Below are 24578 nucleotides of genomic sequence, written 5' to 3' on the forward strand. Positions count from 1 at the left end.
AAGAAGAAAGGGATGACAAGAAAATGCCTTCAGCGAAGAAGAGAAAGAAATCTGAAGAAGTGAAAGGAAAAAGAGTGGATGCTTTCAACATGCTCTTTTTGAATCTGGAGCGGTAGAAAAAGCCATGAAAGAAGTTACTTAAACTCTAAGACTTCGGTTCTCCCATTTGTAAGTTGAACATCATAGTGCCCACTTTGGGGTATAAAGTGTAGATGACAGAATGCACGTAAAGGTCTTAATAACTAAGATCTTCACATGAGTTCAAAGTAAATAATAAAAATGATTGAGCGCTTTCTTCAATTCCTTAGAGAATGATTGTGAGAAACTGCTTTCAAAGGAAGACGCACAAATAAAAATGTAATATACTTACCATGTACAACATGATGTTTTGACACATGTGTGCATTGTGAAGTCACTACCACAAAGCAGATAATTAATCTACCCATCAGATCACATAATCATCTTTTTTTTTTTTTTTTTTGGTGGAAGTGGTAACATTTAAGATCTCCTCTCTTAACAAACTTCAAGTACACAATACTGTATTGTTAACTTCAGTTATCATGCTGTACATTAGATCCGCAGAACGTATTTATCTGACTGTACCTCACTAAAGCTGAGGGAAGAAACAGTAAAATAAATACATTATTTTTATTTTTTATTTTATTTATTTATTTATTGAGACAGAGTCTCACTCTGTCACCGGGCTGGAGCGCAGTGCCGTGATCTCAGCTCACTGCAACCTCCGCCTCTAGGTTCAAGCAATTCTCCTGCCTCAGACTCCCGAGTAGCTGAGACTACAGGCGCACACCACAACGCCCAGCTAATTTTTGTATTTTCAGTAGAGACGGGGTTTCACCATGTTGGGCAGGATGGTCTCGATCTCTTGACCTCGTGATCCGCCCGCCTCAGCCTCCCAAAGTGCTGGGATTACGGGCGTGAGCCACCATGCCCGGCCCCCTATTTTTTCCATTTTTGTAGGTACGTAGTGTATATACTTACGAGGTACATGAGATGTTTTGATACAGGCATGAAAGGCACAATAATCACATCATGAAGAGTGGGGCATCCACCCCCTTAAGCAGTTATCCATTGCATTGCAAACAATCCAATTACACTCTTTATCTTAAAAATGTACAGTTATTATTGACTACAGTCACCCTGTTGTGCTATCAAATAGTGGGTCTTACTCATTCTTTCTATTTTTTTGTACCCATTAACCATCCCTACCTCCCCTCCCAGGCCCCCACTACCCTTCCCAGCCTCTGGTAACCATCCTTCTACTTTCTGTCTTCATGACTTCAATTGTTTTGATTTTTAGATCCCACAAGTGAGAATATGTGATGTTTGTTTTTCTGTGCCTGGCTTATTGCACTTGACATAATGATCTCAGGTTCCATTCATGTTGTTGCAAATGACTGGATCTTATTCTTTTTTATGGCTAATAAATAAAAATAAATTAATTAAAAATTTTTAAAAACAAATTAAAAAGGGAAAAATAGAAGATTCATAGACATTTCTTCCACTTGCATGCAATATCTCCTAATGGCAGGGAGAAATGATCAAGGAGAGACTGACTAGCTTTCAGTGCTGAAATAACTTAAAGAATAATTGAGTTCAAAACTCAAGTAGCAAATTTCCAAAAGGAAAAGGAAATCTTCAAATGAATTCACCTATAGTCTAGCTATTAATTTACAAGTGCCCCATTTGACTAAAAAGCAATATATTTCTCAAGACTTGCTGGTCTTATCTACTTATTAAATATTATTGCTTGCACTGTCTGTTTTACCCCCCACACACACACTCATGCCCATGTGTGTACATATTAAAATCACACTCTTCATGAAGCAGTACCTTTATATATCTTAACACATGTATAAGCTCTTAAAACAGTTAACCACCTAAGGTTTTTGACTTTGGGGTGCATTAAACGTGTTTAATTCATAAATTACCAGTTTATAATGTTGCAAAAGTCACAAGTTGAAATCACGTTGAAATGGCATTAGTTACTATAATTGTAAGATCAATAAAAGATTAAGACGGACAAGGATTGTTGTTCCAAGAGGTCTTGAAATAATGAGGCATCAAATAAAATAAAACCAACAATCAGAAACTACCTTCGATTCATTCTTGTTTTGACCTCATGCTGTGTTTTCAAATAAACAAGGAAAATGGACTAGAAATCCAATCTTAGCATTTGAATGAAGGCATTGTTTTTTTAGAGTTCCTAAGAAAACTGGAAGAATTTATCATGTCATTTATTGGTAAACATGGAAATAGCCAAGACAGAAAATGCTAATACAACAGTTCTACTTTCAACTACCTAGTGGAATCTTCTGGGAAGTTTATAAGACATTAAATCAGGATATTTGTCATGAACCCAACATGAACGTGAACTTTTTTTTTTTTTTTTTGAGACAGTCTTACTCTGTTGCCCAGGCTGGAGTGCCATGGCACAATCTGGGCTCACTGCAGCCTCTGCCTTCCGGGTTCAGGCAATTCTTGTGCCTCAGCCTCCTGAGTAGCTGGGATTACAGGGGCACACCACCATGCCCAGCTAATTTTTGTATTTTTTTTAGTAGAGACAGGGTTTCCCCATGTTGACCAGGCTGGTCTTGAACTCCTGGCCTCAAGTAAGCCACCTGCCTCAGCCTCCCAAGGCGCTAGGATTACAGGCATGAGCCACTGCACCCAGCCCAACACAAACATTTTTTAAAGGTCCCAAGGTAATGCTAATGTGAAGCCAGATTGTAGAACTACTGGGTATGTCTAAAAGACCTTTATAATGAGATAGTTGGAAATAAGATAGGAAAGAACAAATGCATTTCTCTAAGAAAGATCACCTCTTCTACAGGGGTGGCCTATATACTTTATTTTAGGGTGTAAAATTGTATCTTAGTTTGGAGTTAAACAGATTTCATTATTGACAGCCATTTTAATGGGATTTCATCCTGATAAGTACATTTTCTATAGTGCAAGATGGGCTTCATGTGAAATATCACAGCTCTTTAATCTTCTTTTGCCTTGATTTGCATTCTCCTCACCAAAGGTAACCACTGAGTTCTACATGCACACATTCTTAAGATACCTAAATGCCATTGTGTTATATATATCATGGTCCTCTTTTTCACTCAGCTTTGTTAGTAATACCCAATGTTTGTTTGTTTGTTTGTTTGTTTGTTTGAGATGAAGTCTTACTCTGTCACCCAGGCTGAAGTGCAGTGGCATGACCTAGGCTCACTGCAACCTCTGCCTCCCAGGTTCAAGTGATTCTCCTGCCTCAGCCTCCCAAATACTTGGGATTCCAGGCACGCATCACCACACCCCACTAATTTTTGTATTTTTAGTAGAGACAGGGGTTTCACCATGTGGGCCAGGCTGGTCTCGAACTCCTGACCTCAAGTGATCCACCCACCTCGGCCTCCCAGAGTGCTGGGATTACAGGCCTGAGCCACTGTGAGTGTGCAGTCTGCTGTATCCAAATACTGCACTTACATCCACTATGTTTTACCTAACCACCACCCATAAATGAACACACAGGGATTGTAGCTTGATATCAGGAACCTTCTCATACCCATGTTCCTTAATTCTGTATGAGTATTTCTTTGCAATGGATAATCAAAATCCTAATTGCTGGGCCATAGGATGTGCACATAATTAACTTGACTGAGGACTGCCAGGTAGTAAACCCTAGAATATCTGCACCTCTATGTGCACACATACAGTGCATGTGGCATTCAATATTCCCACTTACTGCCACCCATGGCACTATTCAACTCCATTACTTACCAGCCTAAAAGTATTTCTGGATAAATTTAGCTAAGCTGTAACTACATTTACTAGAATTATCTTTCCTGAACAGTCTTTGGGTTGGTCATATAAGAAATTTGTGTGGGATTTGGAAGGTAGAAAGTAAGACAGTAGCCATGGTGCACCAAAATGGGTTTAGGGTGCAGGTTACACACTCTGTCTCTGGTCCTCTGGCTCACCTCCCTAGCACCGGACTATAGCTGGGCCTACAATTTCTCCTGCTCTCACCAAATCTCTTTAGCATCTCTGAGTCTTGCACCAAGTGCTTGCACACTCCATGGCAATGGATGCCAGGTCATCCTTGTGGTTAAGGTTGGAGATGAGAGGAAGATGTGGTTCCAATGTGTTCTTTTGCTTCCATGCTTCAAGGTCGCTTAATTACTGTACAAAACACATAACATAAAATGTACCATCTTAACCATTTTTTCAAGTCCAGCTTGTTTTCCAGGCTGCCAGCCCTGCTGACCTACAAGCAACATCAGGCTCACCATCAGATGCAAAAGTAACAGCCTTCCCAGTTCTCAAAATTAATTACGATAAATCCCTTATCAATATCACTCAATCTGGTTCTGCTTACCTGATTGAACCCTAACTGCTACAAGGTATAAGTGTTATATCATGACTCTTTTCTGGTTTTCGTTCCTCTATTAGCTTTTTGGACTTGTTTTCCTGGGAGTCATCAGCAGATTTATTTGATTAGAACAGTAAAACATACATTTCACTGAAACTAGCTTTCAATTTCAAAATGCTTTTTCAGCCTTCTCTGAAGAAGAACAGTAGATGCTAAGGAATTCTAGGGTTTTCACAGAATATAGAATCCCCTGCCCTCAGGATTACTCCTTAATTTTAGGGATGACTTTAAAATATCATTAATTTTACTTCCATTCCATTCAACCTTTTAAATATACAGTTTCACATATTAAAGATTATATAACCTTTTGAAATTCTGACTATTTTGGAAGCATCAGAGGAATACAGGATCTTTATCAAAATAATCCATCTCTTTTTTATGATGTGAGGCTTTTGCTAGCCCTACATCTTGCTAAATTTGTATCCAGAATAGAAATAGAAATTGATGTATTTGTGTATCTTAATTAGTCCCAAATATTGATTGAAGATGAATCTGCAGACGTAGTAGGGGAGAGGAAGCCCTGTAGTCACTCACTTGTTGGTCCCATGTAGACCCGGAGTTACGTCTTGTGCTTTCCTCCTGGGTAAGAAGTCCATGTCTAAGACCCAGGTGCTTTTTTAGAGAGAAGCCCACGTGGCTGTCATACCTTCCTGCATTTGTGTCCCCACTGTCCGTGAAGACAGATATCATTCCTAGTGGGCCTAGGTCTGTGCAGAGACTCATACTGACTTAGCTTTTTGCAGCACACCTTCCTTCCTTTGCCTTTGTTCCTGGAATGAAGACTAACTCCATCGCGTCACTAAAACATGATTCTGAAGAAAGAATTTCTACTCTAACCTGTCACCTTCTCCACTTCTGAAGAAAAACAGGGATATATTTTCAAGAGAAAATAAATCAGCATTTAAATATATGAAGTAACACTAACTCTTTGATGATTTTTAATTATACCAAGTCTAGCTTTGCCTTCTGCAAAACTGAAAACAAAGTGTCTGTTGTTTGTGTGAAATCTATTGGGTTTTATAAGTATTCTTGATGAATTCATCCCTGCATAACTTACATGTAATGAAAGAGAATGAACATATACACATAGAAAGTCTCACCAGGCTACCAGCCATGAAGTCACAAACAGAATACTTAAGAATAGAGATAATGGTAATTTTATCATTTGCATCTTTGATTTCTAATAAGGATCAGTAATCATGTAAGTGACACCTCAACCAAAATGACAATGATTTTGAGACTCTGAAATCTTTGCATGCGATAAATAAACATTTGGTTTTTTAAGACACTGATATTTGAGGTCATGTTATTGTAGCAGAACCTAATAAATACTGCCTGATGCAGGTAAAGAAACAAATTTATACTGCTTTATACAACTGGCAGTTTGAGACCTGAAATAATTTGAAATCTGAATTAAGTCACTCCTAGGTTTCAGTTGTTCTAATAACGGTCATTGCCCTAAACTACTATTCAAGAACAGTGTGGTGATTATAACTCCCCCAAATAACTTTAAAACACACACACACACACACACACACACACACAAGTTTTTGTGGGCAAATGGAGGACAGGTCAGAGATGGGAAAAGAAAGGACTTGCTCAAATATTTAAATTAATTATAGAAATAGAGATGATTCAAATGTTTACCTACTTTTATACATTAGAATGAAAGACTAAATACCATTTAGTAGAATTCAGTCAAGAAAAATAGATCCTACAATCCTATTGCACCCCTTGCTTTCATTTTCTCAAATGCCAGTCAAGGTGGTCCTTGACTAATTATCCAGTTAATTATTACTTTGACAGTTCAGACTTATGATGGGAAAAATGTCCTATCCTCAATCTTTCCAATTTTAGTAAATATTATTACTGTCCACACAATTGCCTAGACCAGACATCTGGTTGTCAGGCTTGATTTTCACTAATTTCTTACCTCACTTTAAATCCATTTGGAAATATTTTACAAAATACATAGAAAATGAGCCCACATATTTTTCCGTCTTCACTGCCACAAACTCAGGCTATGACAACATCATTATTTGCCTTAATTTTTTATAAAACTCTTACATGCAATCCTGGCTACTGCTCTCATCCATTGTTCACAGGGTAATAATATAAATCAGATCCTGTCACTCCTCTGCTTACAGTGCCTGCAATGGCTTCTTATCTCACCAAGATAACTGTATGTTGCTGCTGGTAGCCTGATGGGTTCCCCATTATGTTTTTATGGGCATGGGCATTCTGTTTCTTCTTTTGGTAAATGATTGAATAATAAATTCACTAAAGATAATATGTAAAATCCAATATAATTCTCATGATCGGTAGATATTTTCTTTTTAGTTTTTGTGGAGGCAAAGCTTGACTTTGTATAATTAAAAGCTACCAAAGAGTTAGGAGTAATGTATATGTGTAACTTGAATTATTTTTGTCTTAAATATATAATATTCCCTGGTTTACTTAGGAGGAAAAGAGAGAAGCCAAATTGAGCTTTGACTCGACCACATAAAATAAGCACTTTCAAATGTTTTAAACTAATATGTACAGATATAATAGAAATAACTGAATCCATCACAATTAAAGAAGGTAGGAGAATTTGTGAAATGAAGAATGGAATTATATTTATTCTGGCCTTTTTTTTTTTTTTTTTTTGAGATGGAGTTTCGCTTGTCACCCAGACTGGAGTACAATGGTGGGATCTTGGCTCACTACAACATGCGCCTCCCGGATTTAAGCGATTCTCCTGCCTTTGCCTCACAAATAGCTGGGATTACAGGTGCCCACCACCATGCCCAGCTAATTTTTGTATTTTTAGTAGAGTCGGGGTTTCACCATGTTAGCCAGACGGGTCTTAAACTCCTGACCTCAGGGTGAGCCACCCGCCTCGGTTTACCAAAGTGCTGGGATTACAGGCATGAGCCACCGCGCCCAGCCTGGCTTCATTCTTAAATGTTTATGTGAATTTAAGACAAATTACTTCCTCTTTCTGAGCCTAACTGGCATCACCTAAAAAATGAAATGGCAGGATTTTATCCTTTTTAAGGGCTAAATGGTAGTACTCCTTGTATATGTACACCACATTTTGTTTGTTGCTGGATGCTTGGGTTGACTCCATATCTTGGCCATTGCGAAGAGTGCTGCAGTGGACATGGGAGAACAGATGTCTCTTTGACATACTGATTTCATTTCCTTTAGATATATACCCAATAATGGGATTGCTGGAGCATACGATAGTTCTATTTTTAATTTTTTGAGGAACCTCCATAAAGTTTTCCATAGTGGCTGTACTAACTTACGTTCCCACCAACAGTATGTAAGGATTCCTTCTTTTCTACATCCTTGCCAACACTTATCTTTTGATTTTTTATAGTAGCTATCTGACTAAAGTGAAGTACCACATGATCTCACTCATATGTGGAATAAGTAGAATAGTGGTTACCAGAAGATGAGGAGGGGCGGGGAGGGGAGGGGAGGGGAGGAGGAGGGATGCCGAGGGATTGGTCAACAAAGCTAAAGTTAGGAGGAATAAGTTCTGGTGTTTTACTGCATAGTAGGATGATGAAAGTTAGGAATAATGTATTGCATATTTCAAAATGGCTAGAAGAGAAGTTTTTGAATGTTCTCATTAAAAGAAATAATGTTTAAGGTGACAGATATGCTAAGTACTCATTACGTGATTTATATATGTATTGAAACATCACTGATAGATACTATTATGTGTAAATCATAATTTTTTAAAAAAAGAAAAAAATGAAGAGGTTTTAGAGCCACCCTTCTAAAATCCAGCCACATCACTCTATCTTGTACATATGTATTATCTCACACTCAGTAATTTACTTTGTTTTCAGCAACCATTCACCTGCCCAATATTCTCTCAAATCGGTTTATATAAAATAATTTTACTTCTATATTCAAGAGAAACACTATTGCTCAACTTTAAGTTTTATTGAGAGTTGTATAACTGCTTGAATAGCAATTGTTTTCTAGAGAACTAAAGTTCAGCAACTTAAGATGATTCCAAGCAGTAGAGTATAGTGGCTAATATACAAAGAGAGAGCATAGAGACAGATCTAAAGGCAGATTGCCCGATTTTAAATCTTGAACCAACACCAACAAGTTATGTGACTCAGGCAAATGATTTAACCTCTGTTTGTTTGCTTATCTGTAAAATTGGGATAATCGTGATATATTTCACTCTTTAAGAAGATTAAATAATTTATTGCAATGTACTTGTACCATATTCTGGCCCTTAGGAAGTCCCATTGAAGTATTACCTCTTAGCTGCATATTAACTGGTAAAGACAGATGTTCACTATGACAGGGTCAAATTCTTTATTTGACAAGTAAACAGCTATAGATGGCATTTAATTGAAAATGGAATAGGATCACTTTGATTAAAAATAATAATAAACAGTATCTTGGCAAAATTTGCTTCCAGGAGGATGTAGCATCCAAAACATACATTCAATAAGCTATTGAATAGCCAATGGCACAGTTCAATTCTCACCCTTGATATAAGAAATCTACCAAATCAGAAGTACTTTTTGATATATTATATATTTAGACTCCCTGTTTAAAGAAAGGAAGACAGTATAAAGTAGGTGTTAATAAATAATCATTTAATGAATGCTCTTAGGTGGCAGGATAACTCTTTGCTTAACCAACTCAACCATTCAACTATTTTGAGTGTGGAAGAACCATTCGGAGGAACAAGGGAAACCTAACATCAAATTTCAGTTAAGGTATTGGTTACTTGAGCTCTAGAAAATAAATTGAATTTAATTCTGGAATAATCTAAATAGGTTGTCACATGGCATTATTGTTAGGATTCAACTTTACTGATTAATAAGAAAGTCTACATGAATAAAAGTACCTGCACATAAAAGGATTTCGCCTTTCGTGAGAGTTAATATGTTAAATTTTACACTATGCTCAAAGTTTTGTCTCTTGTACATTTATATGTCTCTCTCTATTCTTTATCCTTCCTGAAAAATATTAGAACATATTTATTGGAGGTTCTTATCAATTAGATCAAGTCATTGTCTTTGAAGACATATTTCTGAACCTTCTACACAGAACAGAAAGAACTTAAATGTATAATATGAATTACCTAATAGTTAACGTTAAATTAATCAGCCATACCCCTACTGAATACAAATATTTAGAAATAACACATTCACTAACCAACTAATCAGGACCTTTACTGAAGTAGGGTTTTTAGAAACCAGAGACTTAAGGAGAGATATACACCAACTATATTTTTGCTATGAAAAAATGAAACTGTTTTCCTGCAAAATACATAATACCAGCTTCAAGTTTCCATTTCTCCTTTAGCTCAGAGCAAGTTTGACTAGAAGATAATAATCCTAGCTCTTCTGCTGTTGTCTGAAAGTCAGCAATAAAAGGACTAGGATCCAATTTTATTTCATTCTCAGTAGAAACTGGTGTAAGCCACACTGATTTCCTAAAGAAAAGGGAAGCAGAAAGCAGATAGTGTTGGCACACTTGGGATCAAGTCAGTTTTACCACTGTTTAATATCATGATCATTTTCAGAATAGTCATTCAGGAGTATGGCATAGAGCCAGCATACTATGCCTTCTAGATCCTCGTGGACTCTTGGTACAGGATTTGAGCAGATAGGCTTACAGAATAACTAATTCCAGATAGTCTCCCCATGATTTCTGCATCAAACACTGAGTAGAAAGATGAATGGTCTTAGATAATTTGTGATGCTTGCATTAGAAGAGTACCAATGTACGCAGCAAAACAGACTCAGCCAAATGGATCCCAAGAACAGTAAGAAAAAGCCACCAAAATCTTAATCTGGCCCACTGTGGTGGTGGCAAAGTTCTATATGTTAATGTGAGTAAGTGAATATGAGAGAGACTACGACATTAAAATTCATGCACCCAAAACCTAAACAGACAACTTGTTGGCCAAGTCTTCATTTTTTTTGTAAGGAAAGTAGGCTTCAAGCAACATAGTAGTTACTATCAAAATAGGAATATCTATTTATCATGATTACTCTGGCAGCCTACGGAAAGGCAGTAGTTCTGGGGCATTAGATCAGAACTCTGTGTTGCTCCAAGCTTTGAGTAGTTCATAGAATTGAAAACATATGTATGTGTGTGAAAGATAGACGGAGACAAAGAGATGGAGATGGAGAGAGACAGGGAGAGAGAGAGAGAGAGAGAGACCGAGAGAGAGGCAGAGCGAGAGACAGACCAGAGAGACAGACCAGAGAGACAGAGAGACAGGCCAGAGAGACAGGGACAGACCAGAGAGACAGGGACAGACAGGGACAGAGACAGAGAGAGACAGAGAGAGAGACAGAAAGAGACAGAGACAGAGAGAGAGACAGAGACAAACAGAGAGACAGAGACAGACAGACCAGAGAGACAGAGAGACAGGGACAGACCAGAAAGACAGGGACAGACAGGGACAGAGACAGAGAAAGAGACAGAGAATCAAGGGGTGGTTTCTATTTAGAGTTCAGCTACTTTCCTGAATATCACTAAACCCCTCAGCCTTTATGAAAATAAGTTAAAGGGAAGAGTAAAAGTATTAATAATGTGAATGGACTTAATGCCACTGAACTGTACACTTAAAATGGTATATTAGATTATGTAGATTTTACCAAAATTAAAAAAAAAATTCTGCATCTCCCTGAAAAAAAGTACTATAATCACATTAAAAGACATTGCACATTGGCTGAGCTCTAAATTCTTATTTTGATGTCAACTATTTTCACATATTAAGCAAGGATAAAAATTTTCCTGTGGTTTTGAGATAGTTTCCAAGATTCATCCCTCAGATTTATAAAACTTAACATAAATATTTCAATGGCATGGCAAAAAAAAAAAAAGTGTATCAGGATACCTTTCCACTTAGTCTCAAAGTTCACGTGATGCTCTTGGGATTCAATATCTCAGTTCCACAAAATTGCAAGCAAAGTACATTTAATAATTAGGCTGATAAGCCCTCCCTTCATGTATTCTCCATGAGCTAGTATTAAATGAAGGATTGATTTTCTTATGTTTTTAGCCACTTACTCTTATAAGACAAAATTGAGCAATAAAATGTATCAGAAAAAATATTATAAAAGACAAAACATTGAAAGATAATATCAGTGCTTAATTCTATCACTTACTAAAGGTGACTGAGTATTTAATGACTCTGCTTTGTAGTTGAGTTATTACAAAATAACGTGGTTATACTAGATTGTCTGTTAGGACCATTATAAATCTATATGTTTTTATTCTAAAATAAACATTACATTCAAAATATTAAAATATTTTAAAGTATTCATTAAAACATTTGTGTAAATACTAATTTGGGGTTTGTTTACAATTATACTTATGGGTGAATCATGTTATATTCTCTAAAATCTATGTTTCTGCAGAAGCTTCTCATAAACAAAGGTAAAGCTAAAACATTCCAAAGGAATCAGATCTGCTGGACTTACCTAGAGGCGGAACACTCCAAATGGATTTCCTCAGGGTCATGATCTATATTCCTTGGGGTAAAGTACAGCTCGGTTTGAAAAAGGAGAGTTTCCTCAGAAACTACCTAGGAGAGCACAAAGTTTCAGTGGAAGATATTTGGAGTAACAGAGGAGGAATACACACACTTGAATAGGTTGTAAAAAACATTCATGATCTCAAAAATGGTTACTGTCATTCTTAAATATAAATAAAGATATGACAAGTCACTGGGACAGAAGAGGAGTGTTATCCCTAAGAGTGAATTTAAAATGCCTGGGGGCAAAACAATCTTAATTCATTGCAGCAAATTTAAACTTCCACTTACAGCCATCTTTATGATTCATTAATGAAAAGGTTTCCAACAGTTCTTTTGAGAAAGGTGATTTGTAAGTCAAATAACAGAGTGGTTTAAAGCACAGGCTTTGGAGAGTATTCATCCTGGTTTGGCATCTAAACTACCACCACCAAGCGGTGCATCCCTGGAAAAATTGGTAAAGCACCTTCTGAAGCTCCAAGTTCCTAATTTCTAAAATAAAATACTTTATTCAAAAATGATTGTTATTATCATTGGTCACTGGCCCAAAATATTTGTGTAGTGTGAATATAAATTGTTTAAATTTGGGAATCTATGAGAAGATAATATCCCAGGATAACAACGCAATTTAGGATTTGTGCCTAGCTGAATGACAAACAAGAGATTTCATTTCAATGAAAATCCACTATATATTGACACAAATCTTCACGGAACATGGATAGATTTCAACTGACCTAACATTGAACATGATGGAGCTTCCCAAGATTGGTGACCTTCCACATTAGAAGAATCACACAAAATTTAAAGCAGTCTGCTAATATTTAAAAAAAATAATAGTAGCCTAAGGGCAACTTAGAATCATATCCCTAGCCAATTTATAAATCTGTGATCTATGGTCCTGTGCACACAGAATGACCCAATATTCAATGAGAAATAATGATAAATTCCATTGTCCTCTGCCCATAAATTACTACAATGAGAAGCAAAGATTATTTTTTTAAAAGACAATTTTAATACTAGGCATAAAAGTCTGACAAAACATGTAATATTTTTTTTTACAAACAATCACTGTTCTCACCTTTGTCCTGATGCCACAATCATGAACAAGATATATAAACTCATATACATATGTATGTATCCGATTTGCAGGGCAGCCCATTCCCAGATGTAATTCATCCGCAAATATATACAGATTTCTGCTTTCTGCAAGTGGGATAACTGAGACCATCAACCAGTCCAGAGAGCAATTTATTTTCACTGTGGAAAGAACCATACGAAAAGCATCAGAAGTGTGTCTGTCTTAAGAAAGTGTTCAAAGAAGTCAACTCTGCCCTTTGTGATAAATAAAAGGCATTTATTTCTCTGGCAAGGGTAACCATGGCTTAAAGGTTTTCTTACAAACATTATTAAAATTATTTTCCAAAATACCTAACTAATTATGCCCCCAAGTAACTAGATTTCAGTAATTTCATGGGAGAGGTGGGAGGATCAACATGCAAGAATAAGAAAAAGCATAAATGGGCCGGGCGCGGTGGCTGACGCCTGTAATCCCAGCCCTTTGGGAGGCCGAGGCAGGCGCATTACGAGGTCAGGAGACCGAGACCATCCTGGCTAACACGGTGAAACCCCGTCTGTACTAAAAATACAAAAAATTAGCCGGGTGTGGTGGCGGGCGCCTGTAGTCCCAGCTACTCGGGAGGCTGAGGCAGGAGAACGGCATGAACCCGGGAGGCGGGGCTTGCAGTGAACCGAGATGGCCCCACTGCACTCCAGCCTGGGTGACAGAGCGAGACTCCAAAGAAAAAAAAAGAAACAAAAAATAAGAAAGAAAAAGAAAAACCATAACTGTATAGCCCCTTAATTTTTCCTAAATATTCCGTGGAGGGTGATATATTTAGGACAAAACATAAGGGGCAGAAGTGAATTGCAATGTGTTAGAATAAAAGCGATATCATCCCAGTATACTTTTTGGAAAGAGAAAGAGGAGGAAGGGTGGTTCTAGAACAGTAGAATTCTTATCTAGAGCAGCCAGAACCAGAAACAATCTCAGCCATAAAAGGAAAAAGAGAGAGAAAGCTCTTTATTTGGGATGTTAGCTCCATGCATGTTTTGTTGTAAAACCCATCTTTATCCTCTATATTTAAATCGTCAGTAAGTCAATAATAATCATTATTTGCAATAGATTCATTTGGAGGAACTGAGTCTCTTCAGCATTAAAAAGTACATATTTAAATTATTAATGAGCAAGTGGCCACAGAGGACTCCACCACCACTGGAGCTTGGAAGTCCCACCTTTAGAAAGAAATCATCATCAACAAGGTAAGACAATGCGCATTTCAGAAAAGGAGTAGAGGAGGCAAATGTCCTGCATTAGTGATCATAACCTTTAAATCACGTCTCTCTACGTGTTTGAAATACTGTTCTCACATCACCTAGGAAAGATGATCAGGAAGGTCCTTCCTAAAGGAAAATAAATTCCAGCAGCTAAGATTAAAGATGGATGGAAAGGAGAAGTGGACATGACACACAGAAAGCCCATACTTATGATTTCACTGCATTTTTTTCACACTAACATTAGAAAGTCAAGTTTTTTGGGTTTTTTTTTTTTTTTTTTTTTTTGAGACGGAGTCTCGCTCTGTCGCCCAGGATGGAGTGCAGTGGCGCTATCTCTGCTCACTGCAAGCTCCACCTCCCAGGTTCATGCCATTCTCCTGCCTCAGCCTCCCGAGTAGCTGGGGTTACAGGCTATAGGCACCCGCCACCACGCCTGGCTGACCTCGTGATCCGCCCACCTTGGGCTCCCAAAGTGCTGGGATTACAGGCGTGAGCCACCGTGTACCCAGCCTGTTTGTTTTTGAGACGGAGTTTTGCTTTTTTTTTTTTTTTTGAAACAGAGTCTCGCTCTGTCACCCAGGCTGGAGTATAGTGGTGTGATCTCAGCTCACTGCAAGCTCTGCCTCCCGGGTTCAAGTGATTCTCCTACCTGAGCCTCCCGTGTAGCTGGGATTACAGGCGCCCACCACCACACCAGGCTACTTTTTGTATTTTTAGTAGAGAGAGGTTTCACCATGTTGGCCAAGCTGGTCTTGAACTCCTCTTGACCTCTGGTGATCCACCCGTCTCGGCTTCCCAAAGTGCTGGGATTACAGGTGTCAGCCACCGTGCCCGGCCAGAAACTCGAGTTTTAGTTTGACATTCTATCAAATAGCTGAGAAAAGCCTGAGAAACACACATAGATACTTTCACTGCAGCAGAATCTTCCTTTACTCAGGCTTCCTGAAAGACAGTTAGGGCCTAAACACCCTACCCACCCTAGACAGCCAGAATTCACGGTGGCTCTTTCTCTCCATGTGCTGTTCATTTCAATAATTAACTGTTAACTGTTACATGGTGAGCTGCACTGATCTAGGCATTCTTAAAATTCATCTTAGGTAAAATGGAAAAATATCAGGAGCTATATGTGGTCTTTGCTTCCAAAGGTATTACAGCCCAAATGGATAAGAAATTGACGTATCAGTTTCAAAGAAAAACCCCATTTCAAATTAAAAAAAGTCTACAAAAAGAAACCATAAAGAACATAAAAAGTAATTTTGAAATGCTACTTTACAGAAGATTACATTTAGTCAGGCCTTGGAGCTGGCAAGCATTTGGATTCCAGGCAAAACAGAAAAGATACATTGGAATCAACTTGTAGACAGCAAGGCGCTGACTTAGCTTTCTCCTATTAACTTTGCAGAACCGTTGATGAGTTTAACATGGGTGAAGTTCAGAGCAGTCTTTTTAAGGGAACAAAACAGCAATAACATCAGCATCAAGCAAAAATATGAGTCTGGAAGCAGGAAGATCAGCTAAGATGCAACTGAATATCTTACAACTTGATACAATCAAACACCAGTAATTGGCAGTGGGTTTGAAACGTTAGACTGAAAGAGAGCCAAGGACTATTCCTGAAGAACCTCTGCAAATGAGTCTCAAGATAGAGAGAAGACCAAAACAGAGAGAGAGAGAAATAAAAGCCTGAGAACTGGGACATTTAGGCAGAAAGAGAAAATGTATCCTCCGTATATTGACACAAGTCTACTTGGCCCGAAAGCGCTTCTTCTTCTAGCCAGTTAGAATAAGATCAGATTTCTTCAGGGAGTAAAACACCTGCATGGAAAGCGATCATTATGATTAACTCCTTCAAGGAAGCATTCTCTAAAACTTGTTATTTACCATGGAGGTTCTCAGCACCAGTCCAAATCAAGACAGCGAGGAGCATCAAGACTTCTAAAGCCATGAAGACCTTCATTTGGGCAGACCTCCAGCACAGGACGACTCAGGAAACAAGGAGTGGCGACTGGCTGAAGTGATTTTTATATGGCATCCCATGCTCAGCTGCGTTGTTTTCCTCCTTATTTGGGTAGTTCACAGGATGCACTTATCACAGTGTCAACTACCTAAAGGCTGAGACTCTCTTGATTATCCAAACACTGAAGCTCAAAGAGACATATCAAGAAAAAAGTGTTATTTGATAACAGTCTGTACAAGGCCTGTTACAAACATCAGGAGGATGGCACGGCACACAATGCTTCCAGTAAATACTAAATTACAGGAAACTGTTCTTACTAGCTAACGTTCAGGTGTTGTAAGTTTCCATCTAATATGAGAACAGCCTAGACCTTTCATACTTGAAATCAAAAGACTATTATTTCTTCATTTCTATGGGTTTGGCTGGAAGAAGCAAAGCAGAAACGATAAAGTGACTTGACCAGGAACATAAATCTCTAGGAGGGGACAGGCATCCAAAGGAAAGCCAAGTCTACTGGTATTAGGAAAGTTGACAAATCCATCTCTGTTGATTCTTTCTAAATTAAGGTGTTGGTAACTTTAGTCATTTCAAACCTGAGACACGAGAATATTTTATATGCATATATATACACATAACTTTATATGTATAATAACTTTATATGTATAATTCATTTCAATACTCAAGTAGAATAAAAGTTCCAGCCAAAGATTTTTATTGTATTTTTTTTAAATGTTAGTCACGGCCTGAATGTGACTGCGTGGTTTTAAGGGTAATTGAAAATCAAAGGCTAACAGTAAATAAAATTCAAAGAGGCTGAATTAAATGCCTATTATTGTTTTTAGTCATATCTGAATTATATTTTCAATGTTACAATCTGCTGTCAAATTACTACATGCACAGAGCTTCCCTATGCGTTTAAGAAGGACTTCTATTTCTGACATTACATTCTCTTGTGGACAGTGAGATCCCCAAAGATGTGACCCACACAGTGCTCTGCATCAGGAAAGCCTGGAGAATCCAGTCACCAACCACCAATGGGGAAAGAGTATTAGAGAAAGAGAAGGGTAAGTCTACATGTTATTTTTTCATCTTTCATTTTTTTAAACATTTTTTCTGATGTTATGAACATTTTCGGGATCTAAAATTTATTAACTTCATATGCAGCTTTTAAATCTTGCCTATGTAAACATCTAATATTGTTCCAAAAGGAATCATTGGCCAGTTTCTTGTATTTAAGTTTGAGAAAGTTAGTTAAACAAGCTAAGGCTCCTGTTCATACTCTGTAAAAAGGAGATATATTCTCTCTAAACTTATTGTGAATAAGACATAGCAAATGTAAACAGTCTTGCTCAAGTTAATAGTGTACAAAAAATATCTAATATATGACTATTTCCTGTATCTTGAAGCACAGTTAGTAACAGGATTTTATGCAATGTTTCAAGGATTACTCAAAGCCGCAAAATGAACAAACTTCATTTTCCAAAAATTCCAATTTTAATACAGAATTTTACTGTGAAAGAGTAATGGAATTTAAATATAACTTTAATGTAAAATAGATGGAGATAAAGCAGAGATAAAACAAATATTTTTAAACAATTTATAACTTAGGGAAATGTTGCGACTATAGTACAAAAAAGCTTTATTTTTCCTGGACCTTCTGAGAGCAGGTTGCTGGTAAGATGTTCCCTTGACTCTAAATATTTTGAAGTAGATATCCAACAAATAAGGACATTCTTCTACTAGAGTGGTTCTCAGTAATTGGACCTTAGATGATGGAGGGGTCCATGGGATCAAATCTATTTTCACAATAACAATAACACATTTTCTTTTTCACAATGTCGACATTTGCACAGGTATGCAAAAACAGTGGTGGGGAACACTGCTGCCTCTTGAGCACCAATCAAGGTAGTGGCATAAGAATGTGTTAGTTTGTTTTTTGGGAATCGAACAATGAGAACACATGGACACAGGAACGGGAACATTACACTCTGGGGACTGTTGTGGGGTGGGGGGAGGGGGGAGGGATAGCATTAGAAGATATACCTAATGCTGAATGACGAGTTGATGGGTGCAGCACACCAGCATGGCACATGTATACATGTGTGGCTAGCCTGCACATTGTGCACACGTACCCTAAAACTTAAAGTATAAAAAAAAAAAAAAGAATGTGTTAGTTTGTTAGTCATCATTGTATTCTTCACCCCCATACACTCACAGTAAAGGGAAAAAGGCAGTTTCACTTGTCTTGAAGCAGTAAAAATTATCTGTTTTATTAAATGCCAAACCTTGAATGCATGCCTTTTTACTATTCAGAGTGATCAAATAGAAAGTATGCATAATACACTTCTGCTGCGTATCAAAGTATGAAGAGTGTCTCAAGGAAAATCTGTGCAGTTATTGGAGCTGTGAGCTGAAGTAGCCACTTGTTACATGGAACACCATCTTTACTTGAAGAATGACTGTCAGACAGACAATGATTATTTGCCCGTGGGTATTTGACATTTTTTGAAATTGAATGATGTAAGCTTGTCACTTCAAATAAAACAACTAACAGCAATTAAACAGTGATAAAATTCAAGCCTAAAGGAAAAATTAGCATTTTGAAAAAGTTGTATTCTCTGCTATGAGCTTGGAAGCTCACTGGTGATATCTTAACTATGATTTCTTGTATTGCATAATAAAATGTCATCATTTAAAACATCTGCATAACTCTGAGCTAAAATTTTCCAAATTATCTGCACATGATGTTACAGAAACATCCACGGGCAAAGTACAAGAGGGACCAGTGGATTTTAATGGGAATAAGTATGAAGAGTTTATTGATATATTTTCAGATCCCATGTTGCAAAAAAACCTCGAAGATCCTGCCCCTTGGCAAGTTTTGGTGCACTATCAAAAAAAAAAAAAATAGCTACAATTATCTGAAAAGGCTTTTAAAATACTCTTCTTTTTTCCAACCACGTATCTGTGTGAGGCAGGGTTTTCTTTATGTACATTAACCAAAGTGACATATTACAAAGACCGAATGCAGAAGCAGATATGATAATCCAATTGTCTTCTAGTTAGCCAGACAAGAGACTTGCAAAAATGGGAATATAAAATGATGTCACTCTTTTTTTGGAAAACAGTAATTTTTCACTAAATGTTCACTATTTTATGTTAACACCTGTTGGGTTTATTAGTTATTTTAATTATTTAATAAATATTTTTAACTCAGTTTTAATTTCTAATGTGGTAATATGGATGGATAAAGGCCATATAAATAAAAGCTCTTTGTAATTCAATATTTTTAACAGTCTAAAGGAGTCCTGACATCAAAAATTCTGAGCAGCATATATACCCAAAAGAAAGGAAATCAGTATATTGAAGAGATGTCTACACTCCTATGTTTGTTGCAGAACTGTTAACAATAGCTAAGATTTGGAAACAACCTAAGTGTCCATCAACAGATGAATGGATAAAGAAAATGTGGTACATATAAACTATGAAGTGCTATTCAGCAATAAAAAGTGTGAGATCCTGTCTTTTGCAACAACGGGGATGGAGCTAGAGGCCATTATGCTAAATGAAATAAGCCAGGCATAGACAGACAAACATCACATGGTCTCACTTATTTGTGGTATCTAAAAATCAAAACAATTGAACTCATGGACATAGAGAGTAGAAGGATGGTTACCAGAGGCTGGGAAAAGTAGTACAGGGGAGACAGAGATGGTTAACAGGTACAAAAAAAATAGAATAAGACTATTTGATAGCACAACAGGGTGATTACAGTCAGTAATAACTTAATTGTACATTTTCAAATAATGAAGAGTGTAATCAGATTCTTCATAATGCAAAGGATACCTGCTTGAGGAGATGGATATCCCATTCTCCATGATGTGACTGTTATGCACTGCATGCCTGTATCAAACTATCTCAGGGACCCAATAAATATATACACCTACTATATACCTGCAAAAATTAAAAAAATTTTAAAGTCTAAGCAGCCAGCATTATTGCATTGTGGCTGCAAAGTTGTTTAATGGCTACAGAGTTACAGTTTTACAAGATGAAGAGTTCTGTTCACAATGTACACATGAAGAGTTCTGTTACACGACAATATAAATGTACTAAACACTACTGAATTGTGCCCCTAAAATGGTTAAGATGGTAAATTTTATGTTATATAGATCTTATTAAAAATAAAATTAAAACTATTACATTACATATCTAAATGTGAAAGGCAAGACTGTAATTTTTTAAGAGAAATACGTAGGACAGAATATCTTTGTGACATTCTGATAGGGAAGGCTAAAGGTGGAGGTTTGGAGTAGGAAAGGAATATAGGAGCATCCATGTTATACATACTTTGGTTAAACCGTGTTTTGAACAGCCACGTGAATATGTTGTAGAGGAAAACGAATAACTGAGTCTACATTTCAGGGGTGAAGTCCAGGATAGAGATGTAACTTGAAGCCATCAGCATACGGATGTTAATTAAAACAATGAGATTGAATAAACTCTCTCCAAGGGAGGGGATATGTATAGATGGGGTGAGCAGTTCAATATCCAATCCCTAGGAACCCCAATAAGCTAGAAAAGAAGAGAAATATCAACCACAGAGGATCTACTAAAGACAAACAGTGATCACTGAGAAAGGATGCTATTGCAGAAGCAAGATTTTTTAAAAATTTGGCCAGAATTAATATATCAATAATATACCCAGAGTTACATCATACTGAGAATAATTATTTCTATTAAAACTAAGCACAAAACAAGGCCTCTAACTTTGCTATTGCAGAAAAAAAAACTTATTGCACTCCAACAAGAGACAAAAAGTTTATATATTTGAAATCGTTACTTTTTGTTTGAGACAGGATCTCACTCTGTCACTCAGGCTGGAGTGCAGTGGCACGATCACGGCTCACTGCAGTCTCGACCTCCTGGGCTCAGATGATCCTCCTACCTCAGCCTCCTGAGTAGCTGGGACTACAGGCACCCACCACCATGCCTGGCTAATTTTTGTAGAGATGAGGTTTTGCCGTGTTGCCCAGGCTAGTCTCAAACTCCTGGGCTCAAGCAATCCACCTGCCTTGGCCTCCCAAAGTGCTAGGATTACAGGTGTGAGCCACTGTGCCTGGCCTGAAATAGTTAATATCAATATTAGTTTCAGCTGATATAATCAACTTATTAAAAAAAGAGAATCAACTAACAAATTATTAAACTGATTAAAAATTCAACAAGCATGATGGATATTACTACTCAAAAAAAAACCTTAAAGCAGTCGTATGTGCTAATTTGGATTCATTGATCCAATTCAAAAAAAAACAAGAATAAAAGAATCCCATTAGTAATTGTTCCCGAGTTTGCATGAAACCTTGTAGAGGGCCTCATATTGGCAGTTGGTTGGCCCCATTCATTGTGTTCTACAATTTTTAGGGATACCTGATCACTAAGTTCTAAAGATAACAGTCTGTGTGCTTTGTTTCAATATATTGGTTGCACTGTCTGTTTGTGTAAGATTTGGGGCAACTCAAACTATACCACCACTGTGACCTTATCCCAATGTAAAACAACCTTTCTATAATACACATGCAGAATAAAGCAAGTGCATAAGGAAATTTTAAAGTTTTTATACACACTTTGTTCAGAGTATTCTTCGCAGAGACCACATGTGTAATTATTTGTATTACCCAAAGCATATCTTAGCATAATGAATGCATATGTGGAAATAATTGATTAGCTTTATCAAAATTAAACAATATTACAGCAGTTTTCTCTGTAGCTATCTAGGTTACACTATATATGCTAGAAGCAAAGGAATGGGAAGACTGCATTACTTAAATTCCTTTGTTAGGATTATTCGGGTGCCAGCAGTTGTAGAGGCCATCTCTGATCATACCTATCTGACACCTACCTGTGCCCCACTTTGTCCCATTCTCTGACCAGGGCACCCATGGAACTGACTTTCAGTTTGCCTTTATTCTACATTTTGTCACAACTACTAAGGAGGACAAAACCTGCTAACTCCCCTAACCACATTAAGTTTGAGCCCAGCCTTTTTTGGAGTGATTAGCAAAAATCCCGTCTGAATACTGATGAAGAATGCAAGACAGAAAGAAAACCACAAAAACTGCTAAACTTAAAAGATGCTAAATTTTTAAGCCTGCACAAACATTAAGTGTTGACTCCCAAAGAAATCTTTCCCATCTAAGTAGCACCACAAGTCACCCACTTATAGCCCCCAATCACAGGAGACATGCTTGATTCCAGTGTGTTTCTCACACTCTGTGTCCAAACCATTTGTATGTTTTAATATCCTGCAAAATATATCCTCAATTGTACCACTTCTCTTGACCCTTGGCTCTAACCTTTCAAGTCAAAAACAATTTTCACCAACTTTCTGGTCAGCCTGTTACTACTATGTCTCCAGGAAATTAATAAGATTCTTTAACCCAGAGACATTGTTTCATCAATTTCACAGCTGCACAAATCCTTGTCAAAAATAAGACAGATTGTTATCCATCTTATCTCCCTTTGATACACTGTATATCCCTGAAATCATTATTATTGGAATTAGTGAATACCTACATTAAAAGTTAATTTTAAAAACTTAAGATTTTTCAAAGTATCAGACATTAAATGTCAAAAATTAAGATCTAAAACCAAAAGCATCTGGATCAAAACCTCATTCTGACATGCAGAGATTTTGGTCAATTGAATTCACCATTGAGACTTTTTAGGTTGAGTTAATGAGTACCTGCCTCATTACTGTAGTGATTGTTAAATAAATGCATGTATCCTATTGCAATGAGGGCAACAGATGGCTATTTTTTAATTTTAGGTTCAGGGGTACATGTGCAGGTTTGTTATATAGGTAAACTGCGTGTCATGGGGCTTGGTGTACAGATTAGTCACCCGGGTAATAAGCATAGTAACTGATGGGTAGTGTTCTATCCTCTCCCTCCTCCCACCCTCCATCCCTCAAGTAGGCCCCGGTGTCTGTTGTTCCCTTATTTGTGTCCACGTGTACTCAAGGTCTGGCTCCTACTTATAGGTGAGAATATGCGGTATTAGGTTTTCTGTTCCTGCATTACTTCACATACGATTATGGCCTCCAGCTCCAACCATGTTGTTGCAAAGGACACGTCTCATTCTTTTTTATGGCTGTATAGAATTCCATGGTGTATATGCACCATATTATCTGTACCCAGTCTACCATTGATGGGCATTTAGATTGATTCCATGGCTTTGCTATTGTGAATAGTGCTGGGACAAACATGTGTCTTTATGGTAGAATGATTTACATTCCTTTGGATATATAACCAATAATGGGATTTCTGGGTTGAATGGCAGCTCTAAGTTCTTGGAGGAACTGCCACCCTGCTTTCCACAATGCTGAGCTAATTTACATTCCCACCAGCAGTATGTAATTGTTCCCTTTTCTCTGCAACTTGGCAAGCATCTGTAATTTTTTAACTTTTTAATAAGAGCCCAAAAATATCTTTTAATTGGGATTTATATTTCCAGGAGTAGTCAAAAATCTACTAGGGTTTATCAAAATGAAAGATTAGGCCGAGTGTCCTCACCCCTGTAATCCCAGTACTTTGGGAGGCCGAGGTGGGTGGATCACCTGAGGTCAGGAGTTCAAGACCAGCCTGGCCAACATGGTGAAACCCCATCTCTACAAACATACAAAAATTAGCCAGGCATGATGGGTGCCTGTAATCTCAGCTACTCAGGAGGCTGAGGTGGGAGAATCATTTGAACCCGGGAGGTGGAGGTTACAGTGAGCCAAGATCGTGCCCATTGAATCCCAGCCTGGGTGACAGAGCGAGACTCCATCTCAAAAATAAAATAAAAAAATGAAAGATCAAGCCAAGTCATGCTACATCTTTAATTTTACTCAAGGTGGAAAGAAATAAAAATAGTAAAAGAATCACATATATTCAGATGACAAAATTTTACTGTCATCTTCATTTCAAAAACAAAAGCATTCAGTCCCTTCAACCAATCCCAGCTCTTCTCCAGCTTCAGCTGTCTTGAGGATTGAAGGTCAGGAAATTGACATAGTTAGGTACCTGTTAGTCAACCAAGCCCAGCAGCTCAGCTAAGTTATTTAGCAGTTCTAGATGACTCAAATTTAGATGTCTTTGGAATCTCTTAGAACAAAAATCCCCACTTCTAGAGGGGAAAGAGAGGTACTTTCAGATTTAGCTAAAATAAATTGTGTCTAAAGAGGTGGAGAGAGACCTTTTTCACATTTTCTTGTGTCCATGAGTTTTTCTCCCTCCCAGGAGCAAGAAATCTAGCCATAAGAATGTTCTGCCCCAACTACCAGTTTTCCCTAT

The 24578-nt window shown here is 37.5% G+C and overlaps 1 protein-coding gene across 1 annotated transcript; it reads right to left on the minus strand.

Annotated features, from left to right (window-relative positions):
* Positions 1–7496: 7496 nt before the first annotated feature.
* On the minus strand, positions 7497–16397 carry OOSP2 (oocyte secreted protein 2). The gene is made up of 4 exons (XM_002821728.3): positions 16170–16397; positions 13033–13211; positions 11902–12005; positions 7497–9899 (listed from the first exon to the last, which is right to left on the minus strand). The coding sequence occupies exons 1-4, from the start codon at positions 16243–16245 to the stop codon at positions 9689–9691; spliced, it is 570 nt and encodes a 189-aa protein (XP_002821774.2). The 5' UTR covers positions 16246–16397; the 3' UTR covers positions 7497–9688.
* Positions 16398–24578: the final 8181 nt, after the last annotated feature.

This window comes from Pongo abelii, chromosome 9 (assembly GCF_028885655.2).
Source record: "Pongo abelii isolate AG06213 chromosome 9, NHGRI_mPonAbe1-v2.0_pri, whole genome shotgun sequence".
NCBI classification, from domain to species: Eukaryota; Metazoa; Chordata; class Mammalia; order Primates; family Hominidae; genus Pongo; species Pongo abelii.

What these genes read in the sequence shown, in the direction of transcription:
- OOSP2 (XM_002821728.3), bottom strand. Translation starts at nt 16,245, where the DNA reads ATGAAGGTCTTCATGGCTTTAGAAGTCTTGATGCTCCTCGCTGTCTTG. An exon ending in ATTGTGGCATCAGGACAAAG is followed by an intron (nt 12,006 to 13,032) that starts GTGAGAACAGTG and finishes GTGCTCTCCTAG; the next exon opens with GTAGTTTCTGAGGAAACTCT. An exon ending in TTGGAGTGTTCCGCCTCTAG is followed by an intron (nt 9,900 to 11,901) that starts GTAAGTCCAGCA and finishes CCTTTTCTTTAG; the next exon opens with GAAATCAGTGTGGCTTACAC.